The 18,699-nt window shown below is 33.5% G+C and overlaps 1 protein-coding gene across 3 annotated transcripts in view; it reads right to left on the reverse strand.

Moving 5' to 3' along the window:
* Positions 1-5,783: 5,783 nt before the first annotated feature.
* Positions 5,784-18,699, reverse strand: part of LOC125648405 (serine/threonine-protein kinase 11-interacting protein-like) — a 51,088-nt gene continuing 38,172 nt past the window's right edge. For all 3 annotated transcript variants that reach the window (XM_048875503.2, XM_048875504.2, XM_048875506.2), the window contains 7 exons: positions 17,030-17,055; positions 16,074-16,924; positions 14,515-14,615; positions 14,133-14,308; positions 8,238-8,417; positions 7,207-7,382; positions 5,784-7,036 (listed from right to left, as the gene is read on the reverse strand). In XM_048875503.2, the coding sequence (XP_048731460.2) occupies positions 6,851-7,036; positions 7,207-7,382; positions 8,238-8,417; positions 14,133-14,308; positions 14,515-14,615; positions 16,074-16,924; positions 17,030-17,055 (1,696 nt within the window). In that variant the 3' untranslated portion in view covers positions 5,784-6,850. The remainder of the gene's footprint in view (positions 7,037-7,206; positions 7,383-8,237; positions 8,418-14,132; positions 14,309-14,514; positions 14,616-16,073; positions 16,925-17,029; positions 17,056-18,699) is intronic.

Raw genomic sequence — 18,699 nt, forward strand, 5'->3', positions numbered from 1 at the left:
ATATAGAGATTTTCCGTTTCACCAGGTGATGAGGATGATCCCTATCAATTTGGGGTTCAAAATGTCAAAGGTCAAATATAATTGACTCTGAGATAGGAAAATGGTCTCCAGTTCTCTTTCAGCTGAGTTCACAATACATAACTCTAAAGTACATCTTCCACCATCCTCTACCTTGAATTTCCACCATTCTCTACCCACCATTCTTTACCTTGAATTTCAACCATCCTTTACCATAAACTTCCACCATTCTCCATCTGAATTTCTGCCCCATTTCAGGTAAACTTGGCTAGGGGTATATCAATCCAACTAATTAAGGCAGTTCTAGTTTGTATTTTCTGTTCTTGAATATAATTGCTGAAAACATACTTACAATACCTTCATGAATGTATGTTACATGCTGTATGGAATAAATTTTAAAATGTGCAAAACCTCCTTGGTAACACCGAAACAGTGTTTATCCCTCACGAAAATGTTAATTGCAGTGAAGAAACTTCGGATGTATTGTGCCACCTCATATGCGAGAAGTGGTGTAAATGAAATGTGGATTTTCAAAAATGCCAAAGAACTTTTAATAAATTTGAAAACACAAAACTTTTTCGAAATCAACAGCATCAAAACGTACCACTTTTCAACACTTTACACAAACATTCCTCTTAAGGTATCAAAAACTAGGCTTTTTGACATAATTATAGACAGCTGCTTCAACAAGAGACCCATGGTCCACATCACTCACCTGAGCCCATATTTTAAATTAAAGATTTTCCATATACATGTATATTTCGCATGTAAAACTTTGATCCCTTATTGTGGCCCCACCTACCCCTGGGGGCTATGATATTTACAAACTTGAATCTGCACTATGTCAGGAAGCTGCCATATAAATTTGAACTTTTCTGAACCAGTGGTTCTTAAAAAGATTTTTCCCTTAATATTTGCATGTAAAACTTTGAATCCCTATTGTGGCCCCATCCTACCCCCAGGGGCTGTGATCTGCACAAATCTGAATCTGCACTATGTCGGGAAGCTACCTTGTAACTTTGAACTTGTCTGGCCCAGTAGTTCTTGAAAAAAGATTTTTCCCTATACACATGTAAAATTTCCTATTGTGGCCCTTCCCTACCCCCGGGGGCCATGATTTTAATAAACATAATGTGCATTATTTCGGGAAGCTTTCATGTAAATTTAAACTTTTCTGGCCCAGCAGGTCTTGAGAAGAATATATTCAAATGACCCCACCCTATTTTTGCATTTTTGTGATTATCTCCTTTTGAAGGGGGGCATGGCCCTTCATTTGAACAAACTTAAATTCCCTTTACTCAAGGATGATTTGTACCAAGTTTGATTGAAATTGGCCTGCTGGTTCTGAAGAAGATTTTCAAAATTTGTCAGTGTATTTTTAGTGCAATTGGTTGTTGCCCGTCATCGTGCGTTAACAAATGTTTTTAACTTCCTCTTTATAACTACCAGTCCAATTCTTTTCAATTTGGTATGAAGCATCTTTGGGACAAGGGGGGCATAAATTGTAAATTTCAGGACTCCAGCACCCCTGGGGTCAAACAGTGTATAGTGTTTATGTGTAAAACACTTAAATAATGTCTTCTGTAGTGCTATTGATACTAAATTGAAAGTAAATAGATATATTTAGAAATAACAGGTAGTCCTTTACCAAAATTGTAAATTTGATGATCCCAGGGGTAGGGGTTTTGGTATCAGGGTGGGGTTAAAATGGTCAGTTATTAAATGTGTGAACAATAGACCTTTTTAACTTATTCTTGATAACTATCATTCCAATTCTTTTCAAAGTTGATATGAAGCATCTTTGGAACAAGGGGGCCTTAAATTGTAAATTTCAGGATTCCTGGGGCCTTAGGGGCGGGGCATAAACTGTCCAAAATTGACCAATTTTCAAAAATTTTCTTCTCGAACTGCACACATGTAAGAAAAAACTAAATGCATAGTGATGTAGAGCAGGAAGATTTCTACCAAACTTGTAAATTTCATGATCCCCAGGGTAGGGGTTCTGACCCCAGGGCAGGGCCAAACTTACTATACATTGTCTATGTGTAAAACACTTTAAAAATAACATCTCCTTTAGTGTTATTGATACTAAATGGATATTTAGAAAGAGCAGGTAGTCTTTTACCTAAATTGCAAATTTGATGATCCCCAGAGTAGGGGTTCTGACCCCAGAGTGGGCCAAACTTAGTAAATAGTGTTTAAGTGTAAGTTTGCTGATACTGTATAAAATCTAAAATTTAATGCATACTTAGGAATAGCAGAAAAGGAAGTACAAAAAATGGTGAATTTCACAACCCAGGGTTTTGACTGGATGTTTTAATTTAATACACCTATTATATTATGCCTTTCATCAGTGTATGCACTTTTGAGGGCATTGCACACCTTGTTTTATACTGTTGCTGAACATTAGAATTTAGCTTAGATATTCAGAACAGGAAATCTATTCTAGATTTCATAGCCCTTGGGAGTAGTGATACTTTTTACTAGTACTCGGGTGACGGATACGGCCTGTGGGCCTCTTGTTGCTATTTCACTATTATCTCCCCATCTAGAAGAGCATTGCCCCTTATTTGAAGAGTTATGTCTAAGACATGATGTAGATACGATATTGACATACCAAACATGATATCGCACTGATAAGTACCACTCTGATAATCACAAACCTTTACTGATGATATCTTGTTGATATCAAATCAATATCCTGTATGAGGGCAAATATAGGTTTGGGGATCCGTGTTAGAATAGGTCTTCAGTACCCTTGCTTTGCCGTAAGAGGCGATAGGTGAAAATAACAAACAGTGATCAATCTCACAACTCCCACAAACACAAAATAGACAGTTGGGCAAACACGAACCCCTGGACACACCAGAGGTGGGACTAGGTACCCAAAAGGAGCAAGCATCCCCTGCCGACTGGCCACACCAGCCGTGAGCCCCACATCCAGATCAGGCAAATGGCGCTATCCTGAGTCAAAATCAGTGTGCCAAGAACGACCTAACAATCGGTATGAGATTGCTATAACTGAGGTCCCGTGCCAAGAACGACCTAACAATCGGTATGAGATTGCTATAACCGAGGTCCCGTGCCAAGAACGACCTAACAATCGGTATGAGATTGTTATAACCGAGGTCCCGTGTCACGTGGTACGTTATAGATCTCTCCCTGGTGTAAGCGCCGAGCATAGGCCTAAATTTTGCAGCCCTCCACCGGCAGTGGTGACGTCTCCATATGAGAGAAAAATTTTCTAGAGGGACATTAAACAATATAAAATCAATCCTGTTGATATTGAAAAAGGATTGATTTTCTTCATGTAGTGTTAGAACTAAAATTAAAAGAAATTCTCTTCCTGTCGACATCGATGATATCGAATCATAATCATTTATGTAATGGTTGATGAGGACTAAAATAGGATTGATTTCTCTTCCTGTTGATATTGACAATATCGAATCACGATCATTTTAAACATAGTGTTAGAACTAAAACAAATTATTTTTCTTTCTGTCAATATTGAATCATGATCGTTTTTGTAATGGTTGTACAAGGAAATAAGTAGGTTTGATTTCTCTTAGAGCTTAAATCAAATCACGATTGTTTTAAAAGTAGTGTTAGAACTGAAATAGAAATGATTTCTATTGATACGATATTGTTGTGAGAATGTCGATTTTGACATCATAGGTTGGCATTATGCTGTGTATACTAAGACTATAAATTCAAACACATTTAGAATAAAGATTGTCGATATCAATACGATATCATTATGGGAATGTCGATATCGACAATGAAAGCAGGCACCACAAAATCGACTCGATATCAATTTGATATTGTCGATATCAAAATCGGATTAGATCTTGGACATGTATGCATTTGAATAACCCAAGGATGATTTGTGTGAAGTTTGGTTAAAATTGGCCAAGTGGTTATGGAGAAGATGAAAATGTGAAAAGTACATGTATTCGATAACAATGCCAATGACAGACAATGGAAAGTTTTGATCAGAAAAGCTCAGCTGAACCTTTGACCCAGGTGAGCTAAAAATGGAACTCTGAAGTAGTCATGTGAACAGTGATAAAAAAAAATTATTGAGTTAAACACCATTCTTATTCTATGTACAAGTACTCTCAATTTTATATTAACATTTAAAAAGATGCTGGAGTTCATCATTGACAATATCTTTATCTCCAAAGATCAGGTTTTTCAACAGTCTGTTGGAATTCCCATTGGTACAAATTGTGCTCCTTTATTAGCTGACCTACATGTATTTTTGTATTCTTGGAAGGCAGAATTTATTCAAAAGCTTTTACATGAGAAGATATCCCTTGTGATTTTCAACTCAGCACTTATATTAACATCAACAATATTTTTTCTATCAACATTTGTTGATTCGATATATCCTAGTGAACTCACAAACACTACAAAGTTTTCCACATCTTCCTATTTTGGATATCTTACTGAACATAAGATGATATTAATGGCAAACTACCGATTCTGCTTTATTTTATGATGAACTTGATGACCTCGATCAGCTTCTCCAATGTTGACTTTCCATATTTATATAGGCTAGCAATATTCCATTATCAGCTGCATATAGTGTTTGTGTATCTCATTTAATTTGATGTCCCACAGTATGTTCTGCATATAAATTTTCAAACCAAAGCTGGTTACAGACAAATAAGCTCATGTTTTAGGAGTTTCAACGGCCTCATTTAAAGTCAGTATTTTGCAGATTCTATGGTTGTTATAACATTCATATTCATGAATGCTATCAGACATGTTTCATACCAGCCGTTAGGCTGCTCTTTACATTCCGATTTTAACTATGGATTACTCTGTTTACCTGATGAAGATATGACAGTAACTATTGTCAGGGCCAAATTAACATAAATGCAAAGATATCATTAATTGTTTGAAGACATCATTAGTTCCAAGAATTGCATGCAATTAATTGCAATGAACAATATCAAGAGTAAACCATGTTCCCAGCAGTAACTGGAAAGTGTGCTATTGATTAATTTGTATGCAGCGCCAAATTAACAAATTCAAATAATTGAAGATATTTTTAATAATTTGAAGATATCATCAATTCATTTGATGTGCACAATTTCTTTTCAAATAATTAATGATATCTTAAATTCTGAATTATTGCGCACATTAATTGAATTGTTGATGGCATTAATTATTCTGCTGAATTGATGAGCGATATAATTGAATTTTTGCTCTCTTCAAATGAAATGATGGTGTCATCAACATTTGAATTGATGCATAGTACAATTCAACTGAAGAGAGCAATAATTGAATTATTGCGTGCATTAATTGATTATTGCTCTTCATAGAATTATTGCTCTTTGATTTAATGATACCAGAGGGAGTAACTATCTACTTGGATATATCCTCAATTCAACATGTACACAATTGATGATCTCTTCAATTGAATTGTTCTCTTTTGAAGAATTGATGCGTGCATTAATTCCTTATACAAAGGCATTGTAAATAAATTAAAGATATCTTCAATTAAATCAAAATTATTTCAATTGATGAGAGCAATAATTGAATTGATGCGTGCATCAATTGAATTGATTGGAGCAATAATTGATTTGATGCTCATATCAATTCAATTATTGCGCACAATTACTATATTGATGATATCTTCAAATAATTAAAGACATCTTCAATAATTTGAGTTTATGTTAATTTGGCACTCCATAAACTCTACTTAAACTGGTACACTGCATATGTTGTAACACCAGACCTTAGTTGATGAGACATGATTTAGTTCTAATGTATTTATTAAAACTTGTATGATTTACATGTACATTGTATATATGATCACATGGCGCCATACATCAGAATTCAGGCACACCAATTTATAACTTGACAACAACTAGCAATTGTAGAGTAATGGATAGTATAAACTTGCATTGAAACATAGCAACAAAATTCAGGGAAGGCATTAAACAAGTTCTCAATATCACAGACATAATGCTTTGAACACAATTTTTCACTAAAAAAACAACCAAAGTTGCTGTGAAGTATTTATAAGTAACAATGTTCATGTTTTCCTGTGAAATTTCAAGTAACACCAATGAACAATCTTGTAAGAACACCTAATACTAAAAACTAAATATACTAATCTAATACATGTATGTTTCAATCAGAGTTCAAAATTTTCTTAACTTGCTCAAAATCGTTCTAAAGTTCATGGAAATAAAACCCCAATACTAATTGTAAGTGGAAAGACTGCTCTTTCTTACATTCTAAACCAAAGTTGCTAGTATCCATTCATTAACTTCATACATATAAACAGAAGTGTGTAAAAATATTCAAAACAAAAGATTAAGTAAAAAGTGTACTTGATAAAATACAAGGTAAAATGATTGTCTGTGTTGAAAACTAAAGAAAAACTGAATAAAATATACAAAGAAACCCACTAATTTTGGTTTTTGTTTTAAATGGAATGATGCTAAAACAAATTCATACAGACACCTGTAAATGCAATTCTGGTTATAGCGGTGTACAGATTTACGCTTATTAAGCCCCAACAAGTACATGTATATGTTTCTATGGTAACTGTTGCTAATACAGTGCCATCTAGTTTAATACAGGAATCTGAAGCATAAAATTTCCTCTTAGGAACACTTCACACAGAAATACATATCCCATTTACAGTAACAGTTCTGACCTGGTTCTACAAAATCTTGTAATAAAACACTTTAAAATACTGCTTAACTGTACTCTTTAAAATCATGAAACCTTGATGGCAAACAAAAAAAATAGATAAAACTTGACTAGAACAAAATAAACGACTTGTCTGGTAAGTTTTAGTCTCCTGACACCCCTAAAATTCTGTAGGTGTTATTTCCATTTCAACCAAAAATGCAGCTTTCCAGGTTTCACGCACCGAGTCTAACAATAACCTGGTACTCATACTGCTTCCCATGGCAACAAACCACTGAGCCTCTTCTTGAGATTCTTCATTAAAGAAATCTATCTTGACTTTAGCACCTGTTGATTGACAAACCTCCTGAAAAAAGTTATTACTTTATGTACCAGAGGCATGATGCTGGAAATTGTGCTAAACAAACCACAAAAATTAACTCCTGTGGTTGTTAATAATTATCCTCCATTAGGGAAATCCTCTTTGACTGACAAAAAACGCATAAAGTATAAACTTTGTATTTCTAAACAACTCACCACTGTAGCAATATTGTTTATTTTCTGTCTATCCAAAAGAACAAATTGTTGTCCTCCAATTTCCTCTGGTAATGGGGATTGTAACCTTGGTAATGGCCACTGATGATTTTCTGCCACTAGGGAAATATACGTCTTTGTCACAGCCAGACCAACAGACTGGGTGTCATCTTTGCTTTCTAAAATATACATATATACAAAGTTATCCATTTATCTTTAAAGTAAACCTGAGATTTAATTTATAAACACATGCATTTACATTTCCTTGAATAAATGTAGGTCATTTCATCCTTCACATTTTTCAGTTAGACACAACTAACTTTGCTCGTTGCTCATAGAGCATGTATGTATGAACATTCAAAACTACATATAATTAGTATAGACACTAAAAGGGGTAATATGGAAATAGATGGGGTCTTTAAAGACCGAGAAAATAAGCACCGCCTTCAAATTTACCTGGTCTGTGAACCCTTGTCAATTGGGAGAAATTAGCTTCAGATTGAATGCTAGAAATTGATGGACATTTAGTTACTAGTCTTTGTGTATACCTTATCTATCTTATCTGGCGATCGAGGCGTCCGTGCAATCTTTTGATGCTTACCGTGTAATCCAGCTCGAGAGGGAAACGGTTTTGGCTTTTTCATGTAGTAAATTTTGCATACAATTACATAAATTATAATAGAATATACTAGGTTATGCTTAGGATGGGTACGATTGATAATTATTATGGATTTTTGAATATGATTTACACGGACATTGAAGCTACCATTGTAGCGATTGTACAGACTAATTTCTAGTGACAAGGTATACATATTCTCATGACGTCATAGTACACAAGTGGTCAGTAAACCAAGTGGAAGGGGCATATTGGCAGTATTAGGTTAGTAAGAGGCATAACATCATTGTATGTAGTGTTGATTTCAGCCAATGAAATTTCAAGATTTCTATCAGAGGCAGGATAATGGTAAGTATGTTATCTTCAAGAAGATGCTAAAATAAATATCCTTCATGTATGAGGCAAGAAGCACACAGACCTAATATCAATTTTCCTGACAGGTACTTGACGAGATCAAATTGGTCTTCCTCATCCTCAGTGAGGGTTTGTTTGAACTTCCACCAGACTGTGTCCTGTAGGTTACTGAGTGTCGTGGCATTAAACTTGCTGATGCCCTGCAGCTGACTTTCTTCATTGAAAGTTGTATCCCGGATAATCTCTGTAATATATATCAATAATTATATTTATATATTAGATACAGTAATGATTTAACTATCAGGAGTGCTTGAGTATGGTGTGCAATATCAGAATAAACTCATATAATTGAAGATATAATTAATTATTAAGGTCTTCCGTAACAACGGAAGACCTTTTACAGATTGTACTGGTTAAAATTATTCTTATTATTCTTCTTCTTTTTCCTAGACGCTAACTTTGAAGCTTCATATCTCGCTCATTTCTGCATGGATTTTGCTCAAATTTTTAGGGTTTATAAACTTTACAGAACAATTTTAAAATCATGTACTACATTTCAGAAATTCCCTTCTGTTCATGAGTTATTCCCCTTTGAATGAAATTTTAGGGGCTTTGGTTTCCAGACAAAGGCTCCGAGACTGTATAAGATTGAGCAGAAAATGCATTGAAAAGTAGGAGCATTGTAGTTGTGCACATCGTTTTTTGTTTTTTGATTACAGCGTTCAAAATGGTGGTTGACAGGGTAAAAAAATTAGTACACCTATAAAAGGAGCAAAAAATTAAACATATTTTCCTTTGTATCTTTTAAACTAAAACTTTTGTTAAGACGTGTAGAACAAAAGTTGTGCAAAATGTTAAGAGCTTTCTTTTGATATCCCTAAAAAGGGGTTGGCCCCTTAAATTAGGGATCTGGGGATCTTCAAAGGTTTTGCTTTATAACTCAAAAATTGTAAATATTTCGATATGGCTTTCGCTGGAAAAGTTGTTCGTTAACATATATCTTACTGATCTCATAAACAATATTTTGCTCGAGTATTGATTTATATATGAGTAAAAAGCTTGACCTGCAAACGGGTAACCGTATCATTAGGTAGGTGAAGGGGGAAAAATATGCATATAACTTAAATAAACTTGCTTTAATTGATAAATCTGACTTCATGAAATGCTAATATTCTTTTAAAATAAGGTTTAAGTGATCTATGGTTCCTTTAAAAATCATCTATCGACAACTTTTTTTCCCCATTATTTAGTAGCTTTAATATAAACCATCGTTCCAATGAAAAAAAGAGGGAAAGGTTATCTCTTCTTCATTTGTTATTAAAACAACGATATATTTAATTGAAGAAACAAACCTTCAAGCATAGAATAACTCAGTCATTAACTACTAGCATCTTACATACACCGCGGGGTTTGTTTTTGTTTACAATTACGTAACCGCCTCGAGGAACCATCGCGTGTGAACCAGGGCATGTACACAAAGTAAACATTGTTGTCCTAAATATAACACAGAATGTTATGTTTTTGATCATATTGGATTTTTCGAATAATTCAGTCTTTCCGGGGATGTATATACTTGTTTATACATCCCTGGTCTTACGTTCGATTTGTTTTAAATTCAAAACTCTAGAGCATTGAGTTAGGCATCAATTTTAAAATCTGCAATTTAATATACAATTTGTTTCTCAATCATGTTTAATTGAATGTGTGTTTAATATCGGAGATTCATCGCTGGTGGACTAGCGATTTGTGATTTCACACTACTTTAACTGAACACACAAGCTTATTTAGCTTTACTCAAATTCTTCGTTTTGAAAAAGAAAATGGATACATTTTACAAACATAACGAATTATTTCTGAACATGTTTTGAAATCAGTTTATAATCATGATTAAACCAAATCTAAACATGTGTGTAGAATATTCAGAAACCCATGGCCGACCAGTCTCATTTCAAATGATTTGTTGTTTTATTGTTTAAAAACAATGACTTTAATTAAACATTGATTCAGAACTCCTGGTCCAAATTATGTAACTTTGGCACGTGTCCCTGGCGTGAAATTCATACGCGACTTCTGTGCACACTGTGTACATAATATACCTACATGTATTTACGCAGATTAAAGATTAAAGTTTAATAAAATATTCAAGATTTGAGAGCAATTTATTTGATTTGTATGTATAAATAATTCAAACTCGATGAATTATTCTCTTCAGTCTGAATATTATGCTATCATAATTTTGTTGTATGATAAAATATTGGTAACAGCTATAAACCTTTATTGTATGTCCTGAGCCATAAATTTCATAAAAAATAGTAATTTTTTCTTCATTATTGGGACTGAAAAGTTAAATGCTGAAAGAATTTAATTCCAAATACACGTGCGCCTCAAAAGACTGATTCATGGAATGAGATCATACACGCATGTACTTGAGCAGTATAAATTTATTAAACACCTAACGATAAAAATATATAGTACACCTTTATAGCTTCATTTCAATGATATATATTAAATTCTCAAACTATTTCATAATTACATACGAGAAGTCAGAATCGCCAGCGTAGCCAAACTACTTATATCGTTACAGTACTTATCTTCCTGTCACAGTTGATTATTTTCTTTCTAGAAACTTAACTTGTATTCGTCTTTTGTAAAATCACTGGATAAGTACATGTATTTCAAATAATTTTTCCCGGGGTGATGTTACTTATAACATATCAAGAGGGAAAGAAGGCGAAAGTTAGATCCCACACACACATGCTCATGTACGGTTCCTGTATCAAATGTCATTTAATTTTCTATGTTTTATTTACAATATCAATCACAATTTCTCTTGTCTTAATTATCACAAACTATGAAACACGAAATCCATGCATGCACGGTGCTACATGCATATGAGCACCTGTCAATCAACACAACTCGATTTTGTGAACTTAGTCTGGTATCGCGGAATAATTTCCCACGTTATAGAAAAAAAGTATATTCAAACACTGTTGGGAGACTGGAGCTGCTGTGAATTTACCGCATCGATGTATCTGCAGACTATTCAGGACCTGTTCTTATAGTAAATAATGATATATCAGGTAACAGAGTATGTCTGAAAATTTTGTATTTGAAATTACCATCCATTACAGATAATGTAAAGAGTTTTGGTTATTGATCTTGACAAATGACAGATCATACCTTCCCAGTCACAGCATAATATTTTACATTATTTTACAATTCAAAAGCAACTTTCGAAGATACCTCATACATGTATATATAAAAACTTATAGTAACACATCGTAATGCACGAAATACGCATGTGCTTACAAGACCACGTGGTTGATGTGATTGCATGGAAAAGGTTAATTAATACTGATAAAAAGTTTCCATATGATCAAAGAATATGTCCTGGCCTTGACCTACGGTCATATTGTCAAGTTCACTTTTTAGAAAATACAAACCCTGTCCTGGCCATATCAAGTAATGAAGAAACATTTAGATTTCATACATACAACAGATTTTCATGTTAACTGAGACTGCATTAGGACCTCACCCAAGGACATATGGTCAAGTTCAAGGTTTTTATGTCACACAGCTCCGACGGAAGACCTCTTGTTGCTTTGCAACGAGCTTTGCTCTAGTTTGAATCATATTATTGCTCTCATCAATAGCACACAATCAAGTTACTGCTGAAAAGCCAGTTTTATCTGAATTTTATACTTGTCTTTACATTTTTCAAGCCTTAAGAACTTCCGTTTTTTCTGCATGGTCATGTAAATGTTTATGGGGTAGAATACAAAAACATATTATACTAAATTGAATTGATGAAAGCAATAATTGATTTGAAGTGCGCATCAATTCAGTTGATGCACACATGAAATCAATTACCTGCACATCAATTCAATTGATGCATGCATCAAATCAATTCTTTCATCGATCAAACTGATGCATGCATCAATGTGGTGCAATTATTGCTCTCAAAAATTAATTCAGAGGTCAGTATGAATAATTTGATGATGTCTTTATAAATCCAATAAAGTTATCTTCAGTTAGTTACAATGATTTTTTCATGCATTTAATTTGTGCATCAATTCTTGTAAAGCAAGCAACAATTCAATGAAAGAGATCATTAATTTAATTGTGGATATGTTGAATTGAAGACATCTCTAATCAATTATTGCTCTCTCTTAAAGAATTATTTTGCACATCAATTGACTTAATGATATCATTAATCTAATTGAAGGGAGAGCAATAATTGATTTGGTGTGCACATTATGTAAATGATTACTCTCTTTAATTGCATCAATTCTATAGTTGGTATCCTTATTTTATTTGAAGAGTTCAATTGTTGAGCATACCAATTTAGCAGAAAAATTAATTAACACACAAAATAATTCAGAATTGAAGATATCATTATTACTTTAAAAAATCTTGAATGGTTAACTTGGCACTCCATACTAGTGCTTGGTGAGAACCTGTGTGTAAATAAAACACAAACACAGAATCAACACCATTCTTAATACATTTATCTCTATCACAGGCACTTTCATCGCTTGGGTTCATATTTACTACATATATTAAAGAGTAATCTTTAATAGTGAATTGTAGATAATGGAAGAGATCATAAGGGTAATTCAATAACTATCACAACATGTATACTCTCTTATTTTCATTTGATTTCTGTTGACCATGTGCAAATAAATATTTATTATTACTATAGTAACTTGATCTGAAGAGAAGGATCACATAGAGTTAACAGGCATGAATCATCAGATCAAAAGAGACCCAAGGTCTGCACCTGTCAACGAGACACTCCCCCCCCCCCCCTCCCCACCCCCTTCAAACTGACAGCTGGAAAGGAGAAATACTATAATATACCCAACTTCACAGATGAACAAAATACAAAATTTTAAACTTTGGTCCCAATGGTAACACTACATGAATTCTAAATTAATATTTACAATTAAAATTTAATGGATTACTATAAATATGTTTATCAAAGAGCATTAACATAAAAATGCTTTTATTCTGAGTTTGAAAATTTCAGCTTTCATGTTCCAGAGATTTCTTTAAGTCTACGGTATAATATCACATTAATTTTAAGAAATTCAGATTGCGTTTTCATTAGGGACGTGAAAATGAAGGAATTTCTTAGTTGATTATTTTATAGCTTTAGTCAAAGAATATTCAATTATTCAATTTTTTTTAACCTGAATGAATTTCATTGTACAATCGAATTTATGTCAAATCAAAAGTAGAAATAAGTTTTTTTGATGCTCCAATACATTTGAACAAATCATGAGAACTATCAATTATACTTTACTCACAACCTACTTCATCCCTGTAAACCCCACATATTTGAACACTCTTGGACTTTCACAAGGAGAATTTATTCCAGGAAACAAAACCTAGAGAGCAAAAGTACCTCTGAATTTATGCAACTGACTGAATGCAAAAACTGTCTTATTCAACACATTAGCCAAAACAGACATCTCCTTCTGATTATGTGTGTAGGAACATTTCACTGACATACCAGAGCTATCTGTGTCATCTGGCATTTTATATTGTTCAACATGTCACAATTAAAAACGTCGCAGTCTACTTTGATAAACTTCCGCCAAGATTACAAAAATTCATGTTTTACATGCATCGAAAATAATGTTCTAAAGCAAACCTGCAAAATGTACAAATTACCTTCTGCAATTTTACAATGTCAATGGCAATGTAGCCGCATAATTTACTTTAGTAGACAAATTTCATGTAAAATTGTTCTAATTACAACCACCCCACCATCAATATCAGGCAACCAAATAAATGTATTCGTGTACCCATGCATTCTCATATTAATGTGTTGATGATCTGTTTATAAATAATGTAGACCACAAACATTAATGATAAAGGTGTAGCGCTCATACTTATAATAAAAAGAAGTTGGTTTACAGAATTACATGCTAGAAAAAGTTCTAGTGTTTCCTACCTGTGAGCAAACTAATGAAGGATTTACATCTCTCCTCATCTCTGAAAATGAAACTGAAGCTGGAACACACTGTGTCAAACTCCAATCTGACACTCTGATGACCCAGTCCAATGTCAATGTAATGCAGTTCGGTCATTGGCTGATTCTCAATACAGGTCAAACCATTAGTAATCTCCCTAGAGGGTAAGGTAAATAATATGTCTAAAATCAATTGATGGCTCTAAACTACCCCATGCAATGTGCAGTACATGCATTTCTCCAATCCTTCTAAACAATTATTCAAAACTAGTTATTTCAGCTTTTTTGGGATGAATAACGACAAAATATGATCATATTCAATTTGATAAAAATCATAGTGTCAATTAAAACTGTGTGTACTTACTCATCTTCTGGATCTGAAATTTCAATCACCAGGATTCTGTTGGTAGACAAAATGAGATAGGCCACAAATTCTGATGACTTCATGTATTGAACAGTGGAACACTGCAATGTGTAAATCATATCAATGGTGAGTAACTGTGGGTAAATTCTAAAATATTAAAAATCAAACTGATTAAAATACACTTTCTTTTAATGTCTTTTAATATTTATATAATCAGAACTGATGTACAGCTATAACTTGACATTGTACAAATAATCTTAAAAATCTAAATACTGTTTCTTGTCTAAATCTGTTTCTACGGCACTGCAAATTTCTTGGGCTTTTTCCTAGCTGACATTAAATTGCTGTACACAGAATCCCAAAACTTCCAAAAATCAGAAATACATTTTGCTGAACAAAAGGTCCTATTAAAGGCCCATAGGCCTTATTGGTCACCTGAACATTAATCAAAAGTATCACTAGCCCCAAAGGCTACAAAATCTATGATAACTTTCCTGATCTACAAATCTAGACTACATTCTAAAATTCAGCAGCAGTATAAAACAAGATGTGTTCTTTTACAAAACACAAATTCCCCTGAAAGTGCCCATACTGATGAAAGACTTTCCATACTATATGTTATATATGAACACTATTTGATTATTTTGGACCCACCCTCGAATTAGAACCCTGGGTTGTGAAATTCACAATTTTGGTAAATCCCTTTCTTCTTTTCTTAAATGTGCATTAGATTTTATACAGTGTGAGCAAAATGTCTTTCAAATAATCGAGACATACATGTATCACTAACACCATTTTGACCTCCTGGTACCAAAACCTCTATTCTTGGGATCGTGATATTTACAATTTCAGTAAAGGGCTACCCACTTCTTGTAAATATACATTTAGTCTCAATATAGTATCAATAACATTAAAGATTTTATTCAAATGTTTTACTCATAAACAATATCTGCCAATGTCCCACCCTTGAGTCAAAACCTCTACTCCTGGTATCATAAAATTTACAATTTTGGTAGAGGCCTTCCTGCTCTACATATATGACTATACAATTAGTTTTTCTTACAGATATGTGGTTGTAGAGAACATTTTTGAAACTGGTCAATCTTTGGCAGTTTTTGCCCTGCCCTACAGACACTAGGGGTGCTAGAGTCCTAAAATTTACAATTTATGCCCTTCTCGTCCCAAAGATGCTTCATACCAAATTTGAAAAGAATTGGAAGGGAAGTTATCAGGATGTTCAAAATAAAACTGTTCAATTGTTGAAGACGGACACAGACCAACAACTGGACACAGACTAACAACTGCAATAGGTCACCTGAGTAACTCAGGTGACCTAATAAAGCCTCCTGTTAAATTAGTATATAGTTTATATAAGCTTGTACATAGTCACATCTGACTGGACAATTATTTCAACAGAATGTGACAAGAATTGAGGTTGCTACATAGTTTGCATAAGATGAACAGAAGGGTAAGAGGAATTACAGAAAATAAGTACATTTATGAACCAGGGTGTATATATCCATTCATAGCAAGGAATGAATAGAGTTTTTATAACTTACTTTTATGCAACACTGCACATTGTCAGACTCTTCTAAAATGTTCATGTCTAAGTACAGCTGTAATCTGTGATCAACAACACCGAAGTCAATGTGATGTTGATTGTCCAGGTTTTGCAACCAACTGTAACCAGATTCATTCACTCCTGCAGATGAGTCAGGACCACTGGTCCTATTCAACAAAGCCTTTGAATTAAAATTAATACTGCTATTTTGATCACAAGTTTCATATCGAGTGTCCTGGGAATAAATATTGCTGTCTCCATTGTTGTTTTCTAGATCTGAAGTTTCCTTCATAACAGTCAGATCCTTCACTTGAGAATTTTCTTGATTGTCATTATCTATTGACAGAGTATTCTCATACACACTTGACACCATACTAGAGCAAATACTATTGGACAGTGGTGACCCCACAGGGGTCATTTCCTCTTCCTCTGTGATGCCATTCAAATTCAAACTCTTTGGAACTGATGAATTGTAAACATCATCCTTGTCCAACTTTTGTGGAGTTGAAGTTGCAAAACAATTGTCATCTGCATTCTGCTCTTTGGATGTTTCAGATATTGTTTCCACACTTGATTCCGATATCACAGAAATGCTTGCATCACTCGGATTGGTTATCACTGAGATATCACTATCCACAGAATTTCGACTTTTTCGCAGACTCTGCTCTGAAGCCTGTACATCTGACCAAGAATTAATGATGTGGGAGCCCTCCACTTCTCTTTGTTTTTCACTCAGTGCTCTCCCCGTGGAACTGGACCTTGGCATCACTGGGACCGCCATTATCTGTCCTATGTCTGAATGTGACATTACATCATTAAATGCATAGGTCCTTGGTCTGGTTAAACTTCCTGTTACATAAAAATTCATAAATTTCAGATTATCAGTCTGGCAGTATTTTTATCAATCATGTCCTATTTACAAAATACAATCCAATTTATTGGAATAACTCTTACCTGGCAATTCTGTTTCTTCTCTTGTCCTAGTGAAGAAATCAATATTTGTTTATTCATGTTTAATGAATTATGAAAGATATATACACATAACCATTCAGAATATGACATCTTTACATATACATTGTATTTACATCCTGTAATTTTTTTCCTTATCAATTCTGTTGTAGGGTATCATTTAAGCAAAAAATCTAAACAGAAATGAAAGTAACTGTAAATTTTCTTCGATATTTTTCAATGAATTACAACATGAGCCCATAAAGAAAGAACTTTGGACTTTTCCGCCAATCAAAAAATCATGTGACCACTCATTTTTGCTGTTCTACTTAGCGTTCTCACTTTACATGATGTGTTTGTAAATGTGCATATTATATATCTAAGATAGTCAGTTTTAGTTGGTACTGATGTAAATATAATAAAATGTGTTTCTGCTGTTATTATTGGGAGAGATAGCAGTCACCAACTGGTAGGAAAATTTACAAGACACACTTATAAGAGTCATTTAATTTGCAAACAATACTGGCATCTATCATATCTCCATTAATGACAACAAAACCATTTTTCATTGTTTGAATAAAATATAATGAAGTGCACTGCCATATGACACATGATGTGCCTGTTGGATTGTTTATTCATCATAAACAGATGAGTGTGCATGGGACAAAATCATGTCAACCTTGGTAAAACAACTGACTTGCCAATATACCGTACCTGTATGGGGATGTGTATGTAGATGAACATGTGATATATCAATTTGATGTAAAATGTGATAGTTGAATAACTATTACAAATGAAAAAAAATATACATGTACCTCTTGAATTGCTCAAATAACTACAAAAATGGTATTCAAAAAATATGTTTTTATTTTATTACATATACATTCTGATGAATTCTTTCACATGGTATGCATTACTTAACAATTTTGGGTTGAACAAGAAGTGCCCCAAAACTAAAGGAGAGACATTATTTCCTCAACCTTCTTAAATTATCCTTAATAATTAATCTTTAATTGGACAGATGCAATTTGGCTCTTATCAATATGATCTTTCTGTGTCCAACTCCTTGAAACACCATGGCTTATCTTAGATAATGTGGTATAAAAAATATTTAGATATTTAATTAATAATGTGATAGTAAAATATGTATATAGCAACAAACCTAAATTTCAAAAACTGTCACAAAGATGGATTTGAGGCATCTAAACTATGTTTACATGTCATGTGACTCAACAACAAAGTTGACAGCTTCGGTGGAAAAAAAACAACTTTAAAACAAAAAGTTTCAGTTGTTTACTCTTTGTGTTTGCTCCCTAAATTGATTGATCATTAACATATGTCAAAATGTTGAATGCTTTAAACATAATGTTTTAAAAATTTTGGTGTTTGCACATGGTTTCCTGGCTATAAGAAGCGTGTTGACAAACACGACTTTGGGGGTAGGATTTTACGTAAATACAAAGCATATCCTGTATAAAAATATTTTTAATCCACTTATTTATAAAAGATCTTCATTTCTATAACAAAATAATGTCGATTTCAATCAATAAAAAATTGTGTCCAAATAGAGTTACACTGTTGGATGATGAGTTTGTTAAGTCAGTGCATTTTTGTAGTACAATACTGCATATTTACATTGTTATTGTCAGAGAAAAATATCTATTTACATTTTTTAT

This window comes from Ostrea edulis, chromosome 6, assembly GCF_947568905.1.
Source record: "Ostrea edulis chromosome 6, xbOstEdul1.1, whole genome shotgun sequence".
In the NCBI taxonomy this organism is placed as follows: Eukaryota; Metazoa; Mollusca; class Bivalvia; order Ostreida; family Ostreidae; genus Ostrea; species Ostrea edulis.